At 46.6% G+C, this 27,771-nt stretch overlaps 1 protein-coding gene across 1 annotated transcript in view; it reads left to right on the forward strand.

Moving 5' to 3' along the window:
• The window catches only part of VILL (villin like), a 40,590-nt gene that overhangs the window by 8,023 nt on the left and 4,796 nt on the right, over positions 1 to 27,771 (forward strand). The window contains exons 2-19 of the mRNA XM_005491429.4: positions 3,726 to 3,807; positions 5,408 to 5,482; positions 7,995 to 8,191; positions 11,294 to 11,402; positions 11,720 to 11,830; positions 13,236 to 13,435; positions 13,518 to 13,596; positions 15,000 to 15,098; positions 16,625 to 16,778; positions 17,808 to 17,908; positions 18,166 to 18,303; positions 18,845 to 19,003; positions 21,573 to 21,752; positions 22,652 to 22,797; positions 23,496 to 23,640; positions 23,988 to 24,176; positions 25,867 to 25,935; positions 26,818 to 27,105. Of these exons, the coding sequence (XP_005491486.2) occupies positions 3,739 to 3,807; positions 5,408 to 5,482; positions 7,995 to 8,191; positions 11,294 to 11,402; positions 11,720 to 11,830; positions 13,236 to 13,435; positions 13,518 to 13,596; positions 15,000 to 15,098; positions 16,625 to 16,778; positions 17,808 to 17,908; positions 18,166 to 18,303; positions 18,845 to 19,003; positions 21,573 to 21,752; positions 22,652 to 22,797; positions 23,496 to 23,640; positions 23,988 to 24,176; positions 25,867 to 25,935; positions 26,818 to 27,105 (2,508 nt within the window). The 5' untranslated portion in view covers positions 3,726 to 3,738. The remainder of the gene's footprint in view (positions 1 to 3,725; positions 3,808 to 5,407; positions 5,483 to 7,994; positions 8,192 to 11,293; positions 11,403 to 11,719; positions 11,831 to 13,235; positions 13,436 to 13,517; positions 13,597 to 14,999; positions 15,099 to 16,624; positions 16,779 to 17,807; positions 17,909 to 18,165; positions 18,304 to 18,844; positions 19,004 to 21,572; positions 21,753 to 22,651; positions 22,798 to 23,495; positions 23,641 to 23,987; positions 24,177 to 25,866; positions 25,936 to 26,817; positions 27,106 to 27,771) is intronic.

Genomic DNA, 27,771 nt, shown 5'->3' on the forward strand with positions numbered 1-27,771 from the left:
TTTTAGCTCTGGAGGCTCCAGGTGCTCCTGGCTGTAACATCCACTCAAGGGCCAGCCACTGATGTTGGGTTTCCAGGTTCTCTGCCCTCAGTCAAGAGCAGCATTTGACCTTTTGTCCTGGTTCAGGGCAAATGTGGGAGAGAACCCCTAAAGGGGCTTCTCTAGGAAAGCAGATTCAGAAACTGGCCCGGGAGAAGATACCTCCTTGGAGAAAAGTGGAAAAAAACCTAAACAATATTAAACAATAAACCCCCTTGCCACTCCAAAAGAGATGACAAACTGAGGAAGTCCCTCCCTGGGTTGCAGCTCAGCTCACTCAGTCTCTGATCAGTCCCTCAGTGCTGGAAATGTCGCAAGCCAGGCCCGGCCCGGTGGGCCTCAGGTGCAGCTGCCGGTGCTCCCCTGGGTGTTCAGGCCAGAACAGGTTAAACAGGGCCAAAGAAAACGGAAAAAACCTCAGTCCAGGGAACTTCTTTGCCTCAGCTAGCTAAAACTAACTAAAGCAAAGGAGAGCTCTGTCCCGCTGTCTGTCCATCCACAGACAACACAGCCCAGGAGCAGCAATGTGGAGGAGTGAGTGCAGTGTCTGAAAACACACTGTGCTTCTTTTGTCCCCCCTTCACTCTCTGGAACAAGTCTTAAAGGTGCAAAACTTATTATTCAACATGACAGAATGAGATGATTTGGGATAAAAGCATCATATAGTCAACCTAGGATACCTTTGCAATTTCATTTATAGCACCTTAACAAGTGGGGATGACCTAGAGAGCAGCTCCAAGCCAGAAGCTGCCTTTGCTATGCTGTGGCCACCTCCCAGCCCACTTTCAAGGGATGAACTTTTCTCCTCTTCCCATGCAGAGAGTAAGATTTCCCTGGAAATGATGGCAATGGGAGAGGCTGGCCCTGGAGGTGGAAATTGAGTAGTTGCATGTTATTAATGTGGGAGCAGAGAGATGAGCTAGAAGTGCTTCTCTCCTCCCCTCACAGGTAGAGCTGTGTCTGCCCAAGGAGGCAAATCCATCCCATAACCAGTGATTTTCCCTGGTGAATTCCTGCCCCTGAGGTGGTTGACTCACACTTCTTGCCAATTTGCATTTCACCTAATGCTGGGCAAAACTGGTTTGACTGAGATAAGGGCTGCCCCAGACACTGCTGTTGAAACCCCACAGTGAATGCCCCAAGACTCTTAACATCCCCTTTTTCTTCTTTTTTAAATTCTAAAAGTTTCTGCCCTTCATAATTTCAGCACAGATGGGAAGATTTCACTCCATAAATACCAGATTTCATGTCTGGACAGGAGCTGAATTATGGGATCATCTGATTAAAGCCCCACATTAAATCATTAATGAAATGAGCTGCTTGATTATATAAGTCATATTCCTATTATTTCTAACTTGGCCACTGGCTGAAAGAAGCTGGAAATTCCGAAGAAACAGCCAACCTTGTCTGTGATTCACACTCCCCCAGCTAAAGCTCTTAGGAGGAAGGGAGGGACACCATTTCTCAGAAAAGTGGGGACTCAGCACTGATTATGAGCTTTCAGATGGAGAAAGGATCTCCAGGAGTGAAGGAGATCCAAGATCCTCATTTTCAGTCAGACATGTTTGGTTTGTTATCTGTGGAGCACTGCTGGCTGTCAGAGGAATCTCAGTGTCCTTTGGGTTAATTTTTCCAGGAGAGGTTGGGATGCTGAGAGAAGCAGGAATCTAGCTGTGTCTCACAGCTGGCCAGCTGCTGCTTTCCTGAGCTGTGAGCAGGAGAGGAAGGTGCCTGCTGCCTTCCACAGGGAGAAGTGTCAGCAGTGCTAAAAAACTCCACTGCCCTCAAATAAAAATGTCTTTTCTGGCTTTGGTTTCAGGTTCTTCCTGTTTTGATGCTGGAAGGAAAAACCCCTAAATAAATTGAAAATATAGCTGAGGGAAGGAGGCTTCATTTGGGATTTTCTTTGATAGGGAACTTTCGAATATGATATTAAAAGAAAGGAGAGGTTTTTAACTAAAGATCTGAACTAAGACCATGTTTTTTATTTAGTTCCTGATAGCCCTGTACTTCAGGGCTGTAGGTGAGTCAGGACACCATTTAGAGCAGTGTCTGTCTCCTCTGTGGACACTGAAATATCTTGCTGGATCTGGCTTTTAATCTGCGTGGGTGTCAATCACCTTTCTGGGAATTGAAGTGAAAAATATCTTATTTTGTCCTTGCTGTTTGTTTTCCTGCCTGGAAGCTCTCTGGAGGACCAGAGAGGGAGCTGAAAGTTGCTGAATGTGTTCCTGAGGCCTCATGGACTCAGTCTCCAGGAGTCCTTGTGTGTTCAGGAAGGGATGAGCACTTCTGACTCCTGCTGCTGAGCCCTGCCAGGCTGTGCCTGCTCAGGGAGCAGAGAGGTGCTGGGGCTGTGCTCAAAACACCCCCAGAAACACCTGCACCTCCCTGCTGCCTGAGCCAGGGTCTGGGATGTCTGGATGGACCAATGTTCCTGCCTGTGGCATTTTTTGTGCTCTTCCTGAGTGTTCAACCCCTTCAGGGTGACCAGCACTTGTTGCTCGTAATGCGAGCAATAAAAACCTTCTGACAGGGATCACAGCTCTGCTCTTCCCCACCTTCAGGAGAACACTGAGCTGTGTTTTCTCTGGAGGCTGGGCCTGGATTTGTGAGCAGGACTGGCTCACAGAAAGGCTGGTGTGGGTTGTGGCCCTGCACAAGCACAGCCTGTCCCATGGCTACTGCAGTGGAGCTGGCTCCAATAGGATCCAACTCCAAGTTTTTATGGACATTGCTTTGGGATTTAATTTCTTTCTGGAAATTTCCCAGTAAACAAGCTGGGTTCTAAAGCTGTTTCTTGGGCAAAAACCTCAGCAGTAGGATCAGGGAGCATAGTTAAAGGATGGTCATTTTTTTCCGCCACAACTGTTGGGTATGATAGAGGATGGATAAGAGGCCTCCACCCATCAGAGGGGCAGCTGAAGACACAAAAACTGCCTCAAATATTCTCAGACACCTTTGTGTGGGCAACCTGAAACCTGCTGCTTCCCCATGGAGGCAGCAGAGCTTAGGGAGAGGCTGGGATTTGTGTAAAATAGACATTCTGTTTATTGATTGGCTCACTCTGTGTGCCTGGTGCCCTGCCCTGAGATCCCTGTCTGAATTTACACCTGAATATTGGCTTGAAGTGGAAGGGCTTCATTCCTTGGGCTCCCCCAAGGCCAGGAGACCTCACCTGACCCGACCTGACCTGCAGTGACTGGCCCAGGGGGGCACAGGACTCCTGGAGGTCCTCTTGTGTCTCCTCCACCCCTCGTGCCATGGTGGGAACAAACCAGTACTGGTGTTAGGTCCAACAGCCCAGTTGATCCTTTCTACCTCTTTAAATCCAGGGAAAATGATCCCCAATGGATCCTTTCCACCTCTTCAAATCCAGGCAACATGATCCCAAATGGATCCTTTCCATGTGTTCAAATCCAGGGAAAATAATCCCCCACCCAAACCACGCTGTCCTATCAGTGTTTGCTGGGCTGGGATCCTGCACTTTGCTTGGCCCTTCATGACCATGGATAGCTGGGAATGGGGGTTCATCCCACCTAAGTGTTAATAGCAGAGACAGAGACACTTCAAAACGTGGATTTTTCAGTGTTAAACCTGCTCTGATGGCAAGAGGAACCTAGCACACTCACTGTTGTATCTAATTATATAATTATTTTGGATTTTCTTCTTCCTTTGCCTTCTAGCTCAGCCTGCAGGATGACAGAAGGTGACACAAACCTCCCAAACATCGAGAGGAAGCTGGGACTGCAGATATGGGGCATAGAGGTAGGACAAGAGGGATGGCACATGTCCTCTGTCACAGTCATGGCACATGTTCCTCTGCACATCTGTGTGTTTATGTTTCAAGGAAGATTAATTCTTGCAGTAATTTGTGTGGGAAAAGAGGGTCCTAAAGATAAGATAGAGCGGGAAACAGACTGAGTATTTCCCCATGAAATGTTCAATGTGTTATTGTTGTGGTTTCCTGCTCTGTAAAACAGAGATGATAATGTTTACAAAGGAAACAGGAATGTGGTGGGACTGAAGTCATTCCTCCAGCACTGGAGGCTTTTCTCACCCCTTTTTGGAGTCAGTGCAAGGCTGCTTTAACACAGAGAAAATCCCTGTTTCACCAAGATGGGTGATCCTTAGTCCACACCAGCAGATGCCATGGGGAAGACACAGATTTTTGCAGCAAAGGCATTCCATGGAGTCTATTTGTACTTCTTTCTTTCTGCCTATTTGTACTTCTTCCTTGCCTTTCCTACTCTGTGTTACTTTAAGGAGAGATCCTGCAGCTTGTGATTTTGCCTTTTTGCTGGTGGTGGTATCTGATTTTGGATTGCACCCAAGCTGTGCTCAGCTCTGCCTTTTCTGCCCCAATTCACCCAGATCATTCCCCTGCAATGAGAGTGGGTTTAGACTGAGGTGCAGAATCCCCTCAGGGGAGCAGTGGGAAGAGGCTCCAACATCTCCAAGTGATATTCAACAGGTCACAACCATATTCCAAATATCACAGAGCCTTCACCTTTCCATTTCTCTGCAAAGCACTGCGCTGTGCTGCTTCCAGAGGATCTGTAATTAGAGCTGTGTGGGTTCACAGGGGTCAGGCTGGTATGCTGGGAGACAAGTCAGGCCAGCAGAAGAATGCATGGCTCTAATTTCAGGGAACCTCAGAGCCAGCTCCAGCCCAGGAGCTGTGTGGGGACTGCTGGGTGGCACAGCCAGGCACCTGTGCTGGGCAGGCACGGCTAATTATGCATGGTTAATTATGCACTTGTGCCAGAGAAAATCTGCAATTAGGGTCTGGAGGGGTGAGGGACCAGCAGTGTCCTCAGCTCTGTCTTTTCTCAGCTGGTTGCCCTGAGCCCCTAACAGAGGGATTATCCTTATAAAGTGCTGAAAGTTTGAGGAAAACTCATGGGCACTGAGCAAAGAACTGTGCCCACAACTAAATCTAGGATGAGATGTGCTCACTCTCCTGAGAGACTCCCTACAAATTAAAAATTTGTAGGGAAATTAAAATAAATAACATTTGTAACCCCCCCAAAAAAAAAGTAGGGAAATTCCCTACAAATGCAAGCTCTGGAGCACTTCAGCCTGGACCCCAGGTGTAGATCTACAGGATTGCACAAGGGCAAGGACACTAAAACATACTTGCAGGCTGTCCAAGCAAAATGATCATTTTCCATTCTCATTCCTTAGTACTTTGAATATTTCCTCCATAAGTGGCTTTTCCCTGCTCAGAAACTCAGTCCTGATTCTTCCTTCTCCAAACCCTGATTGTCACCTCAGTGCTTTGTGCAGCCCAGCCTGTCCTGTTTCATACACACCAACTTCTGGCTCTTCACTTTTAGCAGTGACCCCAACTCTGATTTCCTTACAGAACATGAAGATGGTTCCTGTACCTGAAAAAGCTTATGGGACTTTTTTTGAAGGAGACTGTTACATCATTTTGCATGTAAGTAAGACAGCAAACACTGCTCTCTGTTGGGCAACTGGCTCAACCCTTTTTATTTAGATTTGCCTTGGTTCCTAGCTACCTGTCCTGTGGAAAAAGCACTGTTGAAGTGGTTTTGCATATGTGCTCACCATCTAATCATGGATCTGATGATGAATTTCACGTGGCTGTTGTGACAACACTGCCTGTTTAGTAAATCAGAAGTTCAGAGGAGCAGTTAACTTAGTAATTCATTAAAAGTGTTTATCTTCCAATCAACTGAGTCATGCCCAGGCATGGCAAAATGACCAGTACATTCCTGGAAAACTCAATCAAGGACCACATTTAAATGATTTGTGGGAGTCCTTGGGGGATGTGGGATGTGACCAGCTGGAGAGTCTCATTTTTAGCAGGTGATGTGGGCCATGAGGATGCTCCATGTCGTTTGTCACGTAAGCAGCAGAGGCTCTGCAGCCCATCCCATGTCCCCATAAGGACACTTCAGCCCCACCCAAATTTGGTGCAGAGCTACCTGAGCTGGTTGTGAAGGAGTGCTGAGAACCAGCTGTGCTCTGTGCAAACTGCCTCGTGGTCTCAGATTTTGGCAGGAGGATGATGTGTTACACTCACCTCCTAAAATCCCTTGCAAATCTCTTCACCTGCATGAAGCAACCTAGGTCCATTGAACCCAAACCCATCATAGGGTGGAGACCAGAGGCATTTTCCCACTTCCTGGGTCTGAGTGTGCCTCCTGCAAACATCTCTGTCAGTGGAGAGGCAGCAATACCTCCAGTGCCCCACAGTGCCCAGCTGCACATCCTCCCTGTGCCAGGATGGGAAAGCAGGCTGGGATAGCAGCACAGGGTGTGTCTCCTGCTCAAATGCCCCACACACATGGCTCTAGGGTCCCTTCAGAGTGCTGAAAGCCTGAGTTACAGGCCCATGAACAGAACAGAATACTAGAGTCTAAACTAGAGTTTAGAACAGAATACTGGAGTCCTTGCAGGGAGCTGGCAGTGTAAATACGGATTTTGATGCTCAACTTCTGTTACAACAACTTCCCCAGGCAGAAGAGCCCTTCATCAGCCCACTATTCTCCTTTTCCCTGGAAGACAGGAGGGTAAAAACACTCATCTGTGCATTCTGCTTCTTTATTGGAGCCTTTCCAAATAGTGATTGTCCGTGGGACAATGGGACTTTGATCATCTTCAATAGCGATGTATTAAATTGAGTGATTTTTCCACAAATTAATTATCTGTGCCTGAGGAACAGAGCTGCATTTTATTCAACTCCTTCTGCTGTGTTTCACTGTGGTATCACTGCACAAAGCAAATAAACAGAATTTAGCGTCAAATTCAGCTTATAAAATGAGCTTTTATTACCTTTCCCAGGTGTCCACAATGGGATTTAACACAGTGGGTGCAGAAGAATAACTGGCACAACTCAAATAACACCGAGCACACCTTCTTCTCAGCCTGCTTGCCTCCTTTTTTTAGGCTGCTGGGGTTTTCTGTAATAAGATGAATCCCAGCATGCACACACTGGCTCAGCTTCATTTGGAGTTATGTCTATTTTACAAGTCAGCAGGAATTCTGAGGCAGTTTGTGCTGCTCTGTCATGTGCTGTGAGAACAACAACAAGAAAGCAAGGGTAGCATCTCCAGGCAAATAAATAGCAGTATGCATTGTATTTCAAAAGATATCCTATGAGAAGAATCTGCTTAAAGTCTTAATATCAAAATGTACGACAGTAGAACAAGCTGAACACATTATTTGCACATGTGCTCAGTTTTCCCTGATAATAGGAGTTATAAAAGAATATTAAACAGAAACATCCTTCAGTTTGGTTTATAAAATCCATGAATTGCTCTGCTGAATGAGGAGAGCAGGGAGTATCTGAGGCTCTGTCCTCTCTGCTCTTGCCCAGGAGAAAGGCAGAACTGGGAAAGAGCTCTGTGGTCATTTTGTTTTCCGACACAAAAATGTTTCCCAACGCAAAAATGTTTTCATTGTAGAACAAGCTGAACACATTAATTGCACGTGCGCTCAGTTTTCCTTGATAATGGGAGTTATAAAAGAATATAAAACAGAAACATCCTTCAGTTCAGTTTAAAAAAAACCATAAATTGCTCTGCTGGATGAGGAGAGCTCCAGGTTGAGCTCCCAGGGAGTACCTGAAGCTCTGTCCTCTCTCCTCTTGCCCAGGAGAAAGGCAGAACTGGGAAAGGACTCCATGGTCACTTGGTTTTCTGACACAAAAATGTTCTCAGGGATGGGCACTCAGTTTTCCTTGATAACAGGAGTTATAAAAGAATATCAGACAGAAACGTCCTTCAGTTCAGTTTATCAAACCCATAAATTGCTCTGCTGAATAAGGAGAGCTCCAGGCTGAGCTCCCAGGGAGTACCTGAGGCTCTGTCCTCTCTCCCTTGGCCAGGAGAAAGGCAGAACTGGGAAATTCCATGGTCACTCTGTTTTCCAACACAAAAACGGGCTGTGCCTTCACCTGGACTTGTCCTTCCCCTCTCTTGCAGACCAAAAGGAGCTCCCGTGGCACCGCTGTGGATCTGCACTACTGGATTGGCCAGGACTCCTCGCAGGACGAGCAGGGCGCTGCAGCCGTGTACGTGACGCAGCTGGACGCGGCGCTCGGGGGCAGCCCCGTGCAGCACCGCGAGGTGCAGGGACACGAGTCTGAGACCTTCCAGAGCTACTTCCGACACGGCATCATGTGAGTGGTGCCAAGTGACCCTCAGCGAGGTGGGCTGTGGCCCCTGGGGTTCCCTCTGCTTCTCTCTAAGTCTCAGAGACATCCATATCTCAAAAATGTGAGAAATATAGAATGCGCAGAATGAGTGGGTTGGAAGAGACCTTCAAGATCATCGAGTCCAACCCAGCCCCAACAGCTCAACTAAACCCTGGCACCCAGTGCCACATCCAGGCTTTGTTAAACACACCCAGGGATGGGGACTGCACCACCTCCCCGGGCAGCCATCCCAGAACTTTATCACTCTTTCTGTGAAAAACTTTTTCCTGATATCCAGCCTGTATTTCCCTTGGTGCAGCTCGAGGCTGTGTGCTCTGGCTGTGCCAGTGCTGCTGCAGAAAGAGCCCAGCCCCAGCTGAGCACAGGCACCTCTCAGGGAGATGTAGAGAGTGATGAGGGCACCCCTTGATGAGGTCTCTGGTGTCAAGATGACCTTGAGGTGTTAGAAAGTCTCTTTTCCCAGTCCCGAGACCAAAGAAGAAGACAGGATTCCTCAGCTCTCATTCTCAAGGCTGTTTATTTTCTCTTATCTAACACATTGTCTTTCTGACCTGCTGAGGTCTGTCCAGCAGGTTGGGTTGTGACACACTGACCGCCCTTGGGGTGGTGTTGGCTTTTTCTACTAAAACTATGTGTACTTTATTTACAATAATTTTCCAATACCTATCACATATGTTAGACAGTCTGTCTCTAAACCAATCCAAAAGTGCCACCATCACAGCAGAAGATGGAGGGAAAGAAGAAGAAGAAGGACAGGACACACCCAGATCCCTCCATCTTGCCTCTTGAACCCCCATTCTAAATCCCCAAAATTCTACTTTTTCACCCTATGGTAAATTCACTATCATTCTATTCAAACCCTTGTGGCTTTTAACTCCTCAGACAAAGTTGGTAATTGTTTCCATGGGTTGAAATCAAAAACACAGGTGTTTGTGACTCCATGCCAAGGTCTCTGAGCCCCCTGCCAGGGTCTCCAGTCCTCCAGGACAGCCAGAGGAATGTCCTGGGTTCTGACAACCCCTGAGTCTCCTTTTCTCCAGGCTGAGCACCCCCAGCTCCCTCAGGGGCTCCTCACAGGGTTTGTGTTCCCAGCCCCTCTCCAGCCTCGCTGTCCCCTCTGGATGTGCTCAGTGTCCCCAGGTCCTTCCCAAGCTGAGGGGCCAGAGCTGGGCACAGCACTTGAGGTGGGACCTCACCAATGCCAAGTAGAGGGACAGAATGACCTCCCTGGATCAGCACTGGTGGTGGTTAAAATTCAGAACAAAGAATTCCCATTTTGAAGGAATTACTTATTCAGTCTGGAGCCGTGGCATTCTGTTCCATTGGTCATTTTCCCAGATTTTTGCAGTAAATGAATCTTAACATCCCTTTTGTTCATCTCAGGGTCTTCATTCCTCTCCTCCACAGACTTTCAAGTGCCCATTCAGAGCACTTCAGACTAATATCCACCTTGCAGTGAAGTGCTGATTTGGCTCATAGTGGGTGTAATATTCCTGAAGTGGAAGGAAAAAGTGACTGAACTTTTGTCATCCAAAAGATACTGTTGAATATATGATATGTTGATATGTTGAATCCAATCCCAGGGTCTTTGCTCACTCTGGGGTTTTTGGAAGGACTCCAATTGCTTCCTCCAAGGGAGATCTTCATTGGCAATAAACAGCCTGAGTGCTTTGGTTTCAAACAGCTGAAGGAAACTCAGATGATCCTGGGTCAATATTCTCCATCCCAGTCTGGCTGGATGTCTCTCTCTTGTGCATCTCAACAACCTCTCATGAATCTCCTCAGAACTTTTCTGAGAGAGAAAAGTGCTTTTAGCCTCATCTTGAAGATGAGTAGGGGACAATGAAGGACTGAAAATCAGACCCTTAAAACCAGTCTGTCTGGAAACCTATCTTCCTCTGAAATCAGCGTGGATTAGAATTCATCTGGGTCTAAACCACATCCCTGCGGTCAGTGAGGAAGTCTGAGGCAGAATGAGAAATAAAAGGAAGCTCTTTCCACATCTTGGCAGGTGGACTCATCACCACAGCATCCTTCTGTGGGTATCTTAAGCTGGGCCAAACAAGTCTAGAGTACTGTGAGTCACATTTCTGACCACATTAGCCAGTACCTTTCCACCTAAAATAGTGGAAAGTTTCCACCTACAATAGCCAGTACCCTTCCACCTAAAATACATCAATTACCCACATGGCAAAAACTGCAATCAACAATTGTCCCCTTTTTCCCCCTAAATAGCATTGTGTCAGTTATTACTGCAGTGTGAACAAGGGATCTGTTTTCTAAAATGGTCTAGGATATGTAAGAGTGGATTAGACTCACCCAAAAAACATTAAAAATGCTGTGGAACTTCTGTGGGGGGTTGTGCCCTCTCATGGTTGTGCAAAGTTGCCCCAAGAGAGGGGATGACATTGTGACATGAAGTGATGACAGTGCTGAGAGTGGCTGCTGCACAGTGTGTATTCAGGGATGGAAGAAGAAAAATTGTGAGGTAAAATCTGAGAGAAACACAGTGTCCTGTATGTGTTTACAGTTTTGTTCTGCTTCTGGCCACAGTTTCCTGTCTAGGCTGCTTTTAATAAAACAGCTATTTTGAAGAAAACAAAATTTTAGCAGGAAGTTTGTTTTCTGCCAAGTTTGTTTTATATTCTAATTGAATGCTTATGGAATATTTCAACTTTGGGATGGCACTGCCATGGTCAATGGGATTTTCAGTTTGGTTGTGATACAATTCCATTTCCATCCCTGACCTGCCTGTTCATCTTCTCCCAGGATGTTTAATACTTGGAATCAATGATCTTGAAAGTCTTGTCCAACCTAAATGGTTTGATGATTCTATAATTGTGTGCACAGCAGCAACACAATGCCCATAAGAGGCAGACAGACACCTTGATAAGGACCGTCAACAGCAGTGAGGAGCACAGTATTTGCCACTGGAATTTTAGGACTTTGAGATTATTTTGCCTCCAGATTTTTCAGTTGCCACCAAAATCTTGGGATGTTCTCAGAGGATAGAGGGGAAGGTATTTTATAAACTGCTCTAACTCTTTATTCTCTGCTGCACAACAGCTACAAGAAAGGAGGAGTGGCTTCAGGATTTAAGCATGTGGAGACCAACATGTACAACATCAAGCGTCTCCTTCATGTCAAGGGCAAGAAGCACGTGTCAGCCACAGAGGTAAGAGGAAGACCTTGCTCTTCTTATGGATCATTTCTCCTTCCCTCTCCTGCTCCTACTCTCATTTTTGAGCAGATTTATTGGTGGGTATCTCATTTCTGCTCAAGAACTTCTATTTCAGGACAGTTTTCAAGTCCTCACTTGAGGGTTTGGTGTTAGCACTGTGCTCAGTGAGGAGCTGAGTGCCAGCAGAATGAGGAGTCACTGCAAACCTGTTCTTACATCCCCAGGGACAGGTTTGCCATGGCTGGGACTTGTCACCTGCAGCTCTCCTCATCCTCCCCACTTTGCCAAACTCTCTCATTTCCCTGTGACAGGTAGCGCTCTCCTGGGACAGCTTCAACAAGGGAGATGTGTTCTTGCTGGACCTTGGTAAAGTGCTGATCCAGTGGAATGGACCCAGCTGCAGCATTGCTGAGAAATCCAGGGTGAGTACAGGCAAAAGACACTTGGCTTAAGGTGGCATTTTTTTTGATGCCTAGGGAAAAAAAAATTAAAAATTCATAGTGTTTTCACAGTGAAAATCTTATGACCAACAACATAGATATGACCAAATAATCATAAATTTTCTACTTGCCCATCTGTTGGTTTTAGAGGCCCATGGAATTGCTTTGCTCCACTTCAGACCCGGCCTCAGGTTGCATTTCACAGGCAGCCAAGGGCACATCACTAGTTCCAGCCCCAGAAAGTCATCCAGCTCCCTCTGGAGCTCATCTCCATCCCTCTGTGCCCTGTTGTTTGCATGGCATAGGATTAGAAAGTCAGCAGCTCCAGTAGGTTTAGCTTCAGTAACCACTCCAGGGTAGATTAATTTTAATTTTTTGTTTACAACATCAACAGGGAATTCTGGCTTGGTCAGTATGAGACAAGCTGATAGGTCACATCTATAGCTGTTAACGCACTTTGCAAAGGGATCATTACCCTTATTTTACTGATACAGGAACCAAGATACAGAGATCTAGTAAAGCAAGATACAGCAACAGGTTATCAGCAAAGCTGATGGCCAAGCTTGTGGTCATTATAATATTAAAAGGCAGATGGGTCTGCCCTGTGTGTGGTGTCCCCTGATGAACTGGGAGAGAGGGAATCTCCCCAGGGAATGCCATTTTTGGGGCACAGTGGAGATCCTCTTGGTGCTGAAGAAGGTGCAAAGCAATCCTCAACACGGGAGGGGGAGCAGATTCGTGGCTGCTGGGTTCATCTCAGGCCTCAAGCAGGTCATCTCCTATGTTTGATAAAGAGACAGGAGATAAAGAGAGGAGTCTTTCAAAGCTATTGCAGTAGGAGTCATGGGAACAAAAAAAAAATCAATTGAAGATGGAGATTTCAGCCTAATTAGCTGCTTGACATTTCATGCTGCTTTTTTCACAGAAGACATCCACGTTTTTTGAACACTTGAAACATTTAAATGTAAAATGCCACCGTGGGGCGGCCGGGGTCCTGCAGCTCTGCAGCATCCTGCCTCGTTGGCCTCAGCATGTGTTCATCTGTCCCCCAGACCATCCCAGGGGACCACTGGACCTGCTGGAGCACAGTCACATGCAGGCAGTGCCTATTGTGGCTCCCACATACCTTTGGCTCCCATGTGCCTCCTCCCATGTGCCCTGCGGGAGCAGCATCAGCAGTGACTGCAATTAGCAGTATTTTCCTACGAGTTAATTAATAATCAGGCATTACAAACATATCTGCTTCTTCAATAGCTAAATTTGGAAGGCACTAGGTGCTTCAGGGAGCTGTGGTAACCTGGCTGGGGCTGTTGGCTCTCAGTCACTGCTTGGGGCTTGCTGGGTGTGGGGTGTGTGTCAGGACTTACCCCTGTGGGTCCTTGTGCAGGGTCTTGCTCTGGCTCGGAGCATCAGGGACAGCGAGAGGGGCGGCCGTGCTCAGATTGGCATCATTGACAACGAGAGGGACTCGCCAGACCTGATGCAGATCATGAGGATGGTGCTGGGCGAGAGGCGCGGGGAGCTCCGCGACGCCATCCCCGACACCAAAGCCGACGAGCTGCAGAAAGCCAACGTCAGGCTCTACCAGTGAGTCCTGTGCTCCCAACCCTGTCCCTTGTCACAGGGGGCTCTGTGGGGTCTAACTCAGCTCGGTGGCTCTGTCTTGCAGTGTCTATGAGAAGGACAATGACCTAGTGGTGCAGGAGATCGCCACCCGGCCCCTGACACAGGATCTGCTGCAGCACGAGGTGAGACAAAGCCAGACTGGCCTTTCCAGCCAGAAAAAGAGGCTGTGGCTCACTTTGTTTTCAGCTGAGCACCTGTTTCCTGAAAATTATCAGGCCTTCCATCACTAGGAGAGCTTAGCCCTGCTGTTAGGTTAGGACAGCTTAGCCCTGCTACAATCTCAGCAGCCGGAGGTAGGTGGTGTGCTGAAGCTGTTCCAAGAAGAGATGGCAAATTGGTGCTCTGAGCCAAGGATTATATTAGCTTGGCAATCACAGTGAGGGAGAGCTGCATACCAGGAATAAATTCCAGATGGAATGAAGGCTTCTTAATACCTGATGTTCAAGGATAGCCTTCCCTCTGCTGACTCCAGAGCAAATAAATACTCTGCTCACGAAACCAGGGAGATTTGTTTTCCTGCCACAGCAAGTGGCTGGTCTCAGTGACCCACCCTGGAAGGAGATTTCCTGACAGACCCTCTGTGCAGAGTTTTTCAGAAAACAGAGGCTTTTCCTCTGACTGAAATTTGGCAGAGAATTGCTCATCCTTAATTCTCTGCAGTGCAGACCAGCCTATTCCAGCACAGCACTGCGCCACAAGGCTCCCGCTCCCCTTTGCATCCTGATGTCAGCCTTGTTAAAATCCCAGCCTCCCTTTGCAGACACGTGAAGCCCTTTTTCTTCTTTCATAGTTCAGTTTGCAAAAGGAGCAGCCTTTGGTCCCACAGTGTGTTTGGAGCACCAGCTGTCTGCATGGGGACGGTCTCAGCACACCCCTCATTCCCTTTGGGTTCGGGATCCTGCTTCCTTCACAGCAATGCAACACTGAGCTTCAGATCAGGGATATCAATGAGGACAAAATATTCATGCAGAACATGTCTAACTTGGACCTTTCCTGCTCCTTTAGATTCAGATTTGGGCATAAATGCAGGGAGCAGCAGGGTAGGGTAGATATTTCAGTGTACACTTCTCCTGGCCCCTTTTGGAGCTGGTGGTGTTTTTGGTTTGAGAACACCTCCTTTGAGGTGTTAGACAGTTTTGGTAATAGACAGTTTTGAGCAATGCCTAAGAAAAATGCATACTTTACTAGTTCAAATTATAAATCAGCAGCCTGGGCTTGGTGTGCCCACACCTGTGAACCCTGCCCAGTGGGGTTGGTGGTAGTTGTACTGCATTTATAAACCATGGAAATTAATTAATTAATAGTTGTACTCCATTTCTAAACCAAGATATTAATTCTCTGACACCTCTGGTAATGTCTGCACCAGGGTTAGAGCTCTGCAAGGCTCAGAAATGAGCTGGATATGCTTCTATCTTAAATCTTCAACAAGGATCCACCTGATTGAGCTACAAATGATGAGTATTTCCTGCACAGAGTTTTTCACATTTGGTTTTTTCTGTTTCCTGTTTTTTTGGTTTAACCTCAGGACTGCTACATTTTAGACCAAGGTGGCTTCAAAATTTATGTCTGGAGAGGAAAAGCCTCCAGCCCAGAAGAGAAAAAAGCAGCATTCACTCGAGCTGTGGTGAGTTGTAATAGAGTGCAAACGATGTCGTGGGCGGTTGATACGTGCTGATCTAGATCTGACCACTAATTACAATTAAGTGTAGCTCTTGGGGAGCTCTTGGCCTCTGTAATAACAGAGAAGTTGAGTGTCTAGGGGAGGCATGATGACATAAATACAAAATTGTTAGTCATCAAATTGTGCTAGGACTAAGACCTGCCACTAAAACTAAGAAAAAAATGGATAAAGAAAATCAAGTATAAAAGAAAATACTTTTCTACATGGTAAATAGTGAACTTCTGGGAACTGTTGGTTCAAGGGATGGTGGAGTCAGAGAGAATCAGCAGGGTCAAGAATTCGACCAAAAAAGGTGCATAAACAGATAATAAAGGGGGTCTGATATTCATGTGCTATTTTCCGTCAGAGCATTCGCCAGCTCTTCCTCTCAGAAAAAAATTAGCCTCAAGGGAGCCTGAGCAAGTAAGGAATTTGGTATTTTTTTACAAGTTAGCATGTTGAAGTAAAGACCATGAGGGAACACGGCTTTTAATTAGACATTTACTTATGGGAAGACCATAAATAGCTTCATCTTCCATGAGATCTAACAAGGAGATCCTGAACTTCAGTGGGTCCACCTTCAGTAAGGTCCTACCTGGAGACTCCAGCCTCTACAGGATTGCATCTATTGTCTCAGAGAAGAAAAGCTTAAAAATGCTTTAAAACTTATCTCACTGTCCTCTGTGCTCCTTTCAAGAGCTTGACTCAGACTCATTTCAGTAGGCAATCATCTCTGCAAATTCTGGCCCTGAGCTACACATGTAGAACAAAAGATATGTCTGTCTTTCAGTGTGGCAGGTGGGAGGGACGGGAGAACCATCTGCTCTGCTTTTCCCTGAGGGCAGTGTGTGGCTGCAGCTTTTACAGCACAAGTTGGATGCTCAGAAAGCTACAATCAGGCTCCTTCCCACAGCTGCCAGCACTGCACCTCGGGTCATCCTGGAGCCTTCTGAGATAAACACGGGAGCAGTTCCCAAAACTGAACGAGGATTTTGGCATTGTGGCAGAACACAGAATGTTTTCTTCTCACTCATATTGTATCAAGCACCTCTGTTGAAATAGTCTTTTAACTTGATGGTAGCACTATTAGAAAGAAATAATGCAGGTTTAAGGAAAGAAATAGAAAAAAAGAAGAAAAAATGTTTGTGAGTCCCTTCAAAACAGACTTCATGCTCTGGGCGTGCTGAGCTGCGTCCACCCCTTCACTCCTATGCTCTCTACCAGGCAGAGCAGTTTTCCTGGCTTAGAGAGAGACAAAAAGTTTGGAGAAAAGAGATAGGAGTAGGGTTCAGTCCCCTAAAGACAGAAGTAAACATCATACTACAGCAAGAGTCTTCAGTTACTTCTGATTAGTTCAAATGCTAATCTTGGACTGAATTCCACCCTGTGTTCAGTGAGGGACATTCTTCAGGCCGGTCCAGGTCCACACCCCTCTTATCATGTCTGTAAAAAGCAAAAAGCTCACTAATGGCCTTTGTGAACCCCACCAGGGTTTTATCCAAGCCAAAGGCTATCCTTCATCCACCAACGTGGAGGTGATCAATGACGGAGCAGAGTCAGCCATGTTCAAACAGCTCTTCCAGAGGTGGACAGAAAAGAATGAAACACAAGGGCTGGGCAAGGTCTACACTACAGGCAAAATTGGTGAGCATGTTGGTCCTGGGTTTGTCTTTCCTACCTGTGCTAAGCAATAGCTGAGGAAGCATCATTCACATCAACTGTCTCCTGCCTTCAGGATCTCAAAAATCTAATGTACACTCTGCTAGTGCCTTCTATTTTCCATCTTCTTCAGTTGATGGAAAGGATTCATGAACTGAAGGACATTCAGCTCTGCTGAATTTGCTTATATGAACCAAATTGCCACTTACTGTGAATATAAATGTTGTCAGAGACTCACTCCTCTCTGAAGAATTGTATGCAAAATCTCTCACTTCCAGATCTCCCAAATTTACTTTATGAAGGGCTAATGCTGAGCCTGATAAAGAGCTCTGCTTTCATTTACACTGGCATCCATCCAGTCCCCTTCTGACGTCAGTGGAATGATGCTGTATTTACACAGGGTGTAAATGGTGTATTTATCACACTGCTGAAGGGAATATTACAATGCATTAACCCCAAAGACTAAACAATTCCAAAGAGAGAGAACTTGTTGATGAATGATTGCAAGGTGACAGAGATGCTGAACATCTCCATCAATAACAGCCTGAGAGCCACAAATCTCTTTCCCTTGCAAGTTCTCTCTTTTCTCTCCATCTCTGTTTCTCTCTGTGCTGTCTGTAAATACTCCCTTTCTTTGGCATGAGCTGGAGAAATGTAGGCATTTTATTTCTGAAATCAGCATTTTAAAAATGGGAAAATATTTATGGATTTGGAAAAAAATTAAGATTTTTCAGTCAGGAGACTAGTAATATTTTTACCAGCTAGCTGTCACTGGAACATGCTGTGTGGCCAATTCCAGCCTGTCACAGGTCAACACTGAAGTGGGTTTGCTTTTGCATATTCCAAAATCAGCATTGGTTTACTGGGGGCAGGAGTGGCTTTTTGCAAACCTGGACTGGGTTTTACTTGCTGTACGGTGGTTGTGGGTGAGGATGGGAAGGGTTTGTGTGGTGCAGTCACTGGATTCTTGTTTTTATTCTGTTTTTGTTCTTGTTTTTGTTTTGTTTGACGCAGCCAAGGTGGAGCAGGTGAAGTTTGACACCACCCAGCTCCACGCCAGGCCTGAGCTCGCGGCTGAGCAGAGGATGGTCGATGATGCCTCCGGGGAGATCGAGGTGAGACAGCTCCTTTGGCTGGCAGAGGGTGCAGTGATCAGCCTCTTTCCAAGCATTTCTTGGTTTGTTCAGCTTGGAGGAGGCGGAGGATGGACCTCATGGCACTTCAGACCTTCCTCACGAGGGGCAGGCACTGATCTCTTCCATCCAGTTGTGGGACCTGAGTGAACACCTGAAGCTCAGTGGTAGCCAAAAAGTTGTGCTCTGTCCTCACTTTGACTTCACAGCTATTAACCAAGATGTTTTTTGTTCCCTAGGTGTGGAGGATTGAGAACTTGGAAATGCAGCCAGTGAATCCCAAGATGTATGGGCAGTTCTATGGGGGTGATTGCTACCTGGTCCTGTACACCTACCTGAGGTCAGGCAGACCCCACTACATCATCTACATGTGGCAGGTAGGTCAAAGCAGAGAAGAGGGCACTGTGCTGTGCCTGCTGTACAAGTCTAAAGCTGAAAGAGGCAATTGCACACAAAAATCCCTACCGAAGCACCCAGAAGAACTCAGACACACTTTGCTCATCAATTTCAAATATCCCAAGCTATCCTTTGTAGGTAGCATGGACACTGATCCCAAACTGGCATCAGGCTGAGCATCAGCAAAAGACAGAAAGAGTGAAGAATGGTGGGGCTTACAGTGCTGAGGTCAAAGTCTGGAGCTGGATTGTCCCTTAAAGCCTCAGTTCTTAGAGTTTTGTGGTTATATGGATATCTCTGCTTTTCTTTTTAAGGTATATCTTCATGCAGAGAGAAGTTCCAAAATGGGACTCTGAAGTCTGCAAAACCAGAATGCCAGTGAAATTTAAATATCTGGAAGTTTTAACTTTGATGTCATGATATGACACACTTTGGAACTGGCAGGTGTGGAATTGTGAAGAGGTTTGTAGGTTTGTACCCCTGTTCTCATCACGCTGTGTGTGTCACCCCCCTGTCCCCCAGGGCCGCCACGCCTCCGTGGATGAGATCACTGCCTGTGCCCTCAATGCCGTCGAGCTGGACAGGAAATACGGGGACGAGGCCGTGCAGGTGCGGGTGACCATGGGCAAGGAGCCCAGGCACTTCCTGGCCATCTTCAAGGGCAAGCTGGTCATCTACGAGGTAACCTGCTCTCAGGTTTTGTGTTGCTGAAATGTCACCCCAGGTATTAAAGAGTCTTTTTTCCCAGCCCTCTGACCAAAGAAGTTGGGATTCCTCAGCTGTGGTTTTCAAGACTGTTTATTTTCTCTTATCTAATACATTCTTTCTCTGACCTGCTGAGGTTTGTCCAGCAGGTCGGGTTGTGGCACACTGACCACCCTTGGGATGGTGTTAGTTTTTTATACTAAAACCTACGTGCACTTTATTTAAAATAATTTTCCAGTACCTATCACGTATGTTAGACAGTCTGTCTCTACTCTAAACCAATCCAGAAGTGTCACCATCACAGAAGAAGATGGAGGGCAAGAAGAAGGAGAAGAAGGACAGGACACGTCCAGATCCCTCCATCTTGCCTCCTGAACCCCCATTCTAAATCCCCCAAATTCTACTTTTTCACCCTGTGATAAATTCACCATCATTCTACTCAAACCCTTGTGGCTTGTAAATCCTCACACAAAGTTGGTAATTGTTTCTATGGGCTACAATCAAAGGCACAGGTGTTTGTGACTCTGTGCCAAGGTGTCTGAGCCCCCTGCCAGAGTCTCGAGTCCTCCAGGGCAGTCAGAGGAATGTCCTGGGTTCCAACAACCTGCCTTTGGGAGGTGGGAGCACCAACGGTGGCTTGGCAGCTGCAGTGGAAATAGCCCAATAAAAATGGGCTGATATTCAGGAAAGGAGCCTGCCAGCCCTGCCCAGACTGGCAGACTGAACATTCTAGTACTCCTCAAGCAGTCTGAGCACTGTTGTAGTAAACACAGCCCTGGACTAACCCAACTCAACTGAGCTCCACCCCTGAGCTTCAGCAGTGATGTATGGAGTTCATTACGACTCTGTCCCAAAATATTTTGCAGAGTTACAGTAAGGCAGTCATCCTGTGAATTACCAGTGCTGCTATCCAGAGAGGGTCATTCAAAATATCATACAAACAAGATTTGCATTGTCCTTGCCTGAATCACATCACATAACTACCAACCCACTTCACTTGCTGCCTAGCCTGCTGACATATGTGGTGGAGAAATTCCACCTGTGGCTGTGGGAGAGGGGAATTGCCCTCAGCTCTCAGTGTTGGTCCACTATATGGTTTCCATGGCAGGTGTTCAGTTAAGATGAGCACAGCTGGAAATCAGGGTACAGATGCCCTGCAGAGTTTGCCTTGGCAAATCCTCTACAGACACCATGATCTGGTCACATGGACCTTGAGCATCTTGATGGGAGCTGGTCAGGACTCCATAATCAGGGAGAAATGTGGGAGTTGTGCCATGTAGGTTTTGTTATGACCTGGAATCAGAAGATACTTGTATTTCCTTACCTGCTCAGTGCAGAACCATGGTTCATTATTGTTGAATTTGTAAGCAACCCTGACGAGGGGAGGAATGATGAATCTGACTCCATGTTCTTAGAAGGCTAATTTATTATGATATATTATATTATATTATATTAATTATATCATAATTATATTATAGTATAGTATATTATAGTATATAATGCTATACTAAAACTATACTATAGAATAGAGAAAAGATACAGACAAAAGGCTTAACAAAGAACGAATAATGAAAACTCGTGACTCTCTCTTCCGAAGTCCTGACACAGCTGGCTGTGATTGGTGGTTAAGTAAAAACAATTCACATGAAACCAATTAAACAACCACCTTTTTGATAAACAATCTCCAGACCACTTTCCAAAGCAGCAAAACACAGGAGAAGCAGATGAGATAATATTGTTTTCATTTTTCTCTGAGGCTTCTCAGCTTCCCAGGAGAAGAAATTGTGGTGAAGGGATTTTTCAGAAAATGTGACAGTAACACATTATTACAACAGTGGGCAGGGCTGAGAGCCCAGAGCCTTCCTCAGATCAGTCACACCCTGGATCTGTGTGTCCTCCTCACCTCTCAGTGCTACTTATTGGAATAATCTCAATATAGCTGGACAGGATGAGCCTGAGTTTGTCTGGCCCTTGGTGCTGAACCCAAATAGCAGCAACTGTGGTGTTTTCACCCCAGAGAAACCTTTGGCTGGCTGGATGCTGCAGCTGGGGGCTTGGGGGCAAGTCCCTGCTTGCAGGAGCTCAGATTTAGCTCTGGTGGAGAAGCTTTAAGGTGATGGTGAAGGAAAAGAGTGGGTTCTGATGGAGGGTTTTGATCCAGAGGTTTATACTGGCCCACAGGCCTCAGAATCCAGCAATTCTTCCAACAGAACTCCCCGAACCTCATGGTTGCCTTTTAACCCTTTTAACCCCAGGGAGAGGGGAGGGAAGGGGTAGAGAGCCACCAACCAGGTATGGGAGAGGAGATCCTAAGGGGCAAAGGATACCTGGATGGCCCAATGTCCCCTCAGGGGTGGAGGGCATCTTTTGGATTCTGCCAATCACTTGACGCCCTTCTGGAATTCCAGGACTGACAGACAGTGCTGGAAGGGGAAAGGAGAGGTGACTGACACACTTGGCAGGGAATTATCAGGGAGGGACCCGAGGTTCTGGGGTAAACCCTGGAATCACAACACAACAGCTGCCCTTCCCTCTCTCCCTGCAGGGCGGCACCAGCCGGGCTCAGCAGAGCAGCCCCGAGCCGGCGATCCGCCTCTTCCAGGTGAGGGGCACGGATGAGGTGAACACCAAGGCCACAGAGGTGCCAGCCCGAGCCTCCTCCCTCAACTCCAACGATGTCTTCCTGCTGAGCACCAGCCAGGTCTGCTACCTGTGGTGTGGGAAGGTGAGTCTGCAGTGAGACATGGGCACCAGACAGGTCTGCTTGAGTTTCCTGCCTCTGCTAGGTCATGGAGATGAATCCTTGGGTAGGTGGCCCATTAATTCAGTGGAGAAACAGCTTCAAGTTGTGCCAGGGGAGGTTAATACAACATACTAAAAAAATTTTCATCACAGAAGGGGATGTCAAGCACTGGAACAGGCAGCCCAGGGCAATGGTGGAGTCAAAAATATTTTAAAAATGTGTGGATGTGGCACTTGATGACATGATTTAGTGGTGCTGGGCTGATGGTTTGACTACATGATTTTAAAGGTCTTTTTCAACCTTAATGATTCAATGATTCTGTGAGGAAAGGGTCAGACCCTCTGTCTGTGGGTCAGCAGTAAAAACCTTCTCTACAAAAGTAACCCATGTTGGGGTTCACCTCACCTCATTGTAGGTGTTCATACAGCTTTCATTCAGATAAATAAATAATCCTGGATTTTCCAGCTGTAAGAAATCAGCCAGGATGAGAGCAAATTCATGTATCTTGTGTCAGTTGTGTGTCAGGATAAGATGGTAGATCAAACCAAAGCAGAGAAGTTGTCAATGTCCCATCCCTGGAAGTGTTCAGAGCCATGTTGGATTTAGCTTGGAGCATCCTGTTCAAGTGGAAGGTGTTCCTGATAATCTTTAAAGTCCCTCCTAACCCAAATCACTCTGTCATTCTGTGAGGTTTGCTCTAGGTGCCATTGGCTGCACTAAATGTCCCTTCAAGGACTAGAAATTATTTTGATCATGAGTGATCAGCTCAAAAGCACTCAAGCAGGTCTGAAGCTCTCCAGAGGACCAAGCCAGCTTTTCCCCACGGATAATTTCTGCCAGTCTGCCCCTAACTGCACCTCAATCTTTTATCCTGGACACAGGGATGCAGCGGAGATGAGCGGGAGATGGCAAAAATGGTGGCTGACATCATTTCCAGACGGGACAAACACACCATCCTGGAAGGACAGGAGCCTGCAGAGTTCTGGGAAGCTCTGGGAGGCAAAGCACCTTATGCCAGTGAAAAGAGGTAATAGTGACCTGCTGGTTCCTGTGACCAGGGGACATTAGGCAAGGGAGCAAAACTTTGCAGGAAAATGAATATTTTGTGTCATCAATAAAGGGAGCACGAGGCCAGAATATAACCAAGGTCTTGATCAGAAACCACACCAAGGTGTTTCTTTCCTGGCTTTTGAGCCAGGAGTTCTCCTGAAGTGGGAGCTACGGGTCCAAAGCCTGCAGACAAGGGTGTGCTACATCCTCCTTTCTCCCCAGTAAAACTATCCCATTATCTTGTCCTGGGGGCTGCAGGAACCATGTGCTCCATTTCCAGCCATTACCAGCAGCAGCCCCAGGAGAATCATGAGACTAAATCTGCTTTTGGACAACATGGATTTCCCCAGCCCTCTGGGCTGGTGATGGTTTCCTCTGCAAAAAGTGATCTGGTGTGGCTTTCACCTGACATCAAGCTCATTGCCACAATGAGGGAAGTGTTCTGCTTTTGCCTTTTTGGGTGGAGAAAAAAAAAATTACCTTTGAAAAGCATTAAAATAGTCCGAGAATCCCCTGATACCTAACATTGCTGGCTTCCAGGCCTTTAGATTGGTGCTGCCATGTTCCACCTCTCTCCTCAAGGCCACAACAAGCACCTTCAGGGCCCTGCAGTAAGCCAGGAGGGAAAGATTTCCACATTCCTTGCTTTTCCCTCCCCTGCCATGCACGAGGCAGGTTCCAGGAGCAGGTCACACACTACCAGCCTCGCCTCTTTGAGTGCTCCAACCAGACGGGTCGGTTCATCATGACGGAGGTGGTCGGGTTCTGCCAGGAGGACCTGGATGAAGATGATGTCATGCTGCTGGACACATGGGAAGAGGTCAGAAAAAGCCTCCTCCCCTTCTCCTCAGACATGTTTTAAATCAGGTTATGGCTTTTGTTGGTGGTTATTGAGTTGGGTCTTGGCCTGTGGCTGGGTTCAGCTACCTTGAAACGTACAAGAGGTGTCACCTTTCAGAGTTTACCCCAGAAATATTTATGCTCCATGCCTGTCTCAAAAGCAAAATCTTCCTTGTTTGGGTGTAAATTTGGGCTCAGAATCACAGAGGACTGTTGGGAAAACACATTTCCAGTCTTGTCTTTGCTTCCACTGGAGGGGAGAAAAAACAGCTGTGTCTGCACAGGTTCTGATGTCTCGCTGACCTTCAACTCCTTCTCCCCTTGCAGATTTTCCTTTGGGTTGGCAAAGCCTCCAACGCACAGGAGAGGAACGAGGCCATTGCCTCAGCCAAGGAGTATCTCAAGACCCATCCAGCTGGGAGGGACCTGGCAACTCCCATCATCCTGGTGAAGCAGGGCTATGAACCCCTCAACTTCACAGGGTGGTTCAACGCCTGGGACCCCTACAAATGGAGTGTAAGTTGTTGGAAAAGCCCTGAGGCTACTCAGGGGGGCCTGGAGGGTGTTGTTGTCAGTGAATATAGGGTGCATGGAGTGAAACCTCACTAGGAAGTGTCCTGAGCTTCACAGAATCATGGAATGGTTTAGGTTGGAAGGAGCCTTAAAGATCATCCAGTTCCAACCCCCTGCCATGTGCAGGGTCCTTCAAAATATGAGGACATGAGTTCTTGGTGCTGTCTGAAACAGCTTCTGCTCCTTCACCAATAAAAAAAGCACCTGATTGGTGAAGCAGAGGCTTCTGCAAATGTGCTTGAATTCACAATATTCATATTTTCATAAATATTGGGTTCCAAATCAAGTTTTTGATTTCAGCCAGAAAGAGGTGGGGACTATGAGTAGTAAAAATCAAGTTCTGAGGGAAAAAAGACCCACCCACATCATAAAGGGAAAAAAAAACCACAAACCAAAGCAACAGAAGTTCTTTGTTGAAAGTGCAGCCACAGAGGCAAATTTATGAGCCAGCTTTAAGGGCAAACTGTGGTGAAATGAAAGAGCAGACAGGTCTGATGTTCAGGTTTGTGGAAAGCCCATCAGAGCTCAGGAGCTCCTGAGCAAGGTCACCCTTGGTCCCTGCACACCAGCCTTCAAATCAGAGTTACAAATACCAGCTCCTCCCCATGCAGAAATGGAAACCTGCTCCAAGAGATGACTGGGAGGGAATAATTCCTTTCTCCCCTCTTTCCCCAGGACTCCACACTGCAGGAAGACTCTTACAGAGATATTTTATTTCCTGTATCTGAGTTTGCATTGTCTTTCTTCCCAATCCATGTGGTGGTGGATCCAGTCTTGACAGCTGGATCTGCAGAGATAAGACAGCAACTCACAGTGACCCTTAAAATATGTTGATGCTTAGAACAAAGGTCAAAACTTGTGGGTTTGTTTTATTTTTTTTTCCTGAGGAACTGCTGAAAAACAAGGATACAGCTCATAAAATATGTGCCTCTAAAAATATCCCCTGTAGGCAGCTTCAGCAACTACAGACAAGCCATCCAAACTGTTGACATCCCAGAAACATCTGGTGTGTGTTCTTTGCTCAGTTTTGGGTCTAAATCTGTTTTCTCCGCAGTCCATGTGTTTATGTTGCTTGTTCTTGTTGGGAAACTTTGTTGGATGTTTCTGTTAAGAACTGACATCTCCTGGCTGCTTAGGAAAACACAGTCATGAGCTTTGCCAATTTATCTAGCATCTTCCATTTCTTTTTTAATACAAAATTAGAGGTATCTGGTAATACATGGCACCTAATTACAAGAAGGAAGGACTTGAGGCTTTGAAAAAATATTTTGTTTTATCTAAATGAAGTAGGAAGGTTGGAAAAAAGGAGTACTTTCAGGCATTGCAAGATTCAACAAAGTGTAAAATTTTAAATCCAGCAGTAAATATTATTTCTCTTCATTTTCCTTCTGCTCCAAAGTCTTTAAATTTCCTGGTTTCACCTGTTACTGTACAACTGCAAAGGCTGAAGTCCATTATTTTTTTTTTCTTTGTTCTCAAGTGAAAGCTCGGATTTTTCTGACTGCAGGGGCTGAGGTTTGCAGGAGCTGCCATATCAGTGGCCATCACTGGGCTTTAAAATTCAGGATCTCATGACCCAGGAGTGTGGACTAAAGGCAGCCCATGGCTCTCACAGCTCTCTCTTTCCCTTTAGGATGGCAAATCCTACGAGGAAATGAAGAACAGCTTGGGAGATGTGTCAGCCATATCGGAGATCAAAGTGGTGAGTTGTGTCTTGGCCATGCAATAGGAAACCCCTGGGTTCACGCACCTCCACATCCCCCAGCCTGTTTGCATCAAGGAGGGGACACCAGGACCAGGGCAGGCATGGGAACCTCAGGCTGCCAGCATCAGAGCTGTGCTCCTCTGTGGGAGCAGAGGGAGATGTGATGAATTACCCATAAATACACCCAGACCTCCTGGGCCTTTTCCAGTCCTGCCCAGAGGCATCTGGGAGCAGGACATTGTCCAGCTGCTCTAATGCAGAGCAAATTAAGGTGTGTGCAGCTCTAAGAGGGTGTAGTTAAGTGTTTTGTGGATAGTTTACAGTGGTGGAGTCCCTGAGAACTCAAACAAGGGTTCCCTGGTCAGGAAGGGCATGGCCCAGTGGGGGATCCTACCAAGTTAATGATGTCCCAGCAGTCCCAAATGTCATTGTCACAGGGTCAGTTCTGCCCTGGGCAGGGTCAGGATGAAGGCTGGAAGGAAGTGGCAGGTTTGGGTGAGGAGAGATGGCTCATCAGGGAGGGGTGTGCAGGTAATTTAGGTGTTTTAGACATGGTAGACATCTAACCTCACCTTCTGTCATCCCACATGTGCCTTCCCCTGATGTTATCTTGCGAAGAATGAGACTGCTGTAAGTATCCTCAGTTCTTTGTAAGAGCTCTCACTAGTGTGTGCTTTTAGCAGTCCTAACACCGAGGGGTAGCATTTATGGAGGCACTGCACTAACACTTCACTTGGGACTTTCCCCTTGCTGCTTTGGAGCTACAGATAGCCTGTGCCAGAAATAGTCCCCCACAACCCCAGCAGAAAGATCCTGGCATCATCCCCAACTTGCTCTGCCAGAACATCTCCTCATGACATGTTTTCCTCTGTTTGGCAGGACCTGAACAACCTCAGCCTGAACAAGAGAACGCTCAGCACCACCAACCTGGCTGGTTCAGCTGCAGCCAATGCCTCCTCGGAGTACAAATCTCACTTCAGCCACAGTGACAGCAACAGCAACAGCTACAGCAACAACTACAACAGCAACAGCAACAACTACAACAGCAACAACAGCCACAGCAGCCCTGCCATGGTGCCCAATGGGGAAGGGATTTACTCCCGAGAGGTGCTGATGCACAGAACCGTGGATGAGCTTCCTGAAGGCGTGGATCCCACTAAAAAAGAGGTGACAGCATTGATACCTTTCTAACTTAACCTGCAGCTGGCTAAGTGGGCTTTAGACCACCAAGTCCTGCTCAGACTCAAGGGGACACTGGCAGGACACACAGGTGTGACGGTGTTCACAGGGGTTCTTGGATGAGGGAGGATCTGACTCCATGTTTCAGAAGGCTTGATTTATTATTTCAATATATTCTATTTATTATTTTAATATAATAATTTAATATTTTAATTTAATAAATTTAATAATTTATTATTTTAATATATTCTATTAAAACTATACTAAAAGAATAGAAGAAAAGGTTTCATCAGAAGGCCAGTTAAGAATAGCAAAGAATGATAACAAAGCTTCTGTCTCGGACAGAGTCTGAGCCAGCTGACTGTGATTGGCCATTAGAGACCAATCAAAGATGCACCTGTTGCATTCCACAGCAGCAGATAATCATTGTTTGCATTTTGTTCCTGAGGCCTCTCAGCTTCTCAGTAGGAAAAATCGTAAGGAAAGGATTTTTCATGCAAAGATGTCTGTGACAACCAGGTGTCACCAAAAGCAGGAGCTCTGTGTGAGGAAGTTCATAGGACCATAGAATGGTTGGGTTGGAAGGGAGCTTAATGATGGTCTAGTTCCAACCCCCTGCTGTGGACAGGGACACCTTGTGGTGGTTTTAGCCTA

This window comes from Zonotrichia albicollis, chromosome 1 (assembly GCF_047830755.1).
Source record: "Zonotrichia albicollis isolate bZonAlb1 chromosome 1, bZonAlb1.hap1, whole genome shotgun sequence".
In the NCBI taxonomy this organism is placed as follows: Eukaryota; Metazoa; Chordata; class Aves; order Passeriformes; family Passerellidae; genus Zonotrichia; species Zonotrichia albicollis.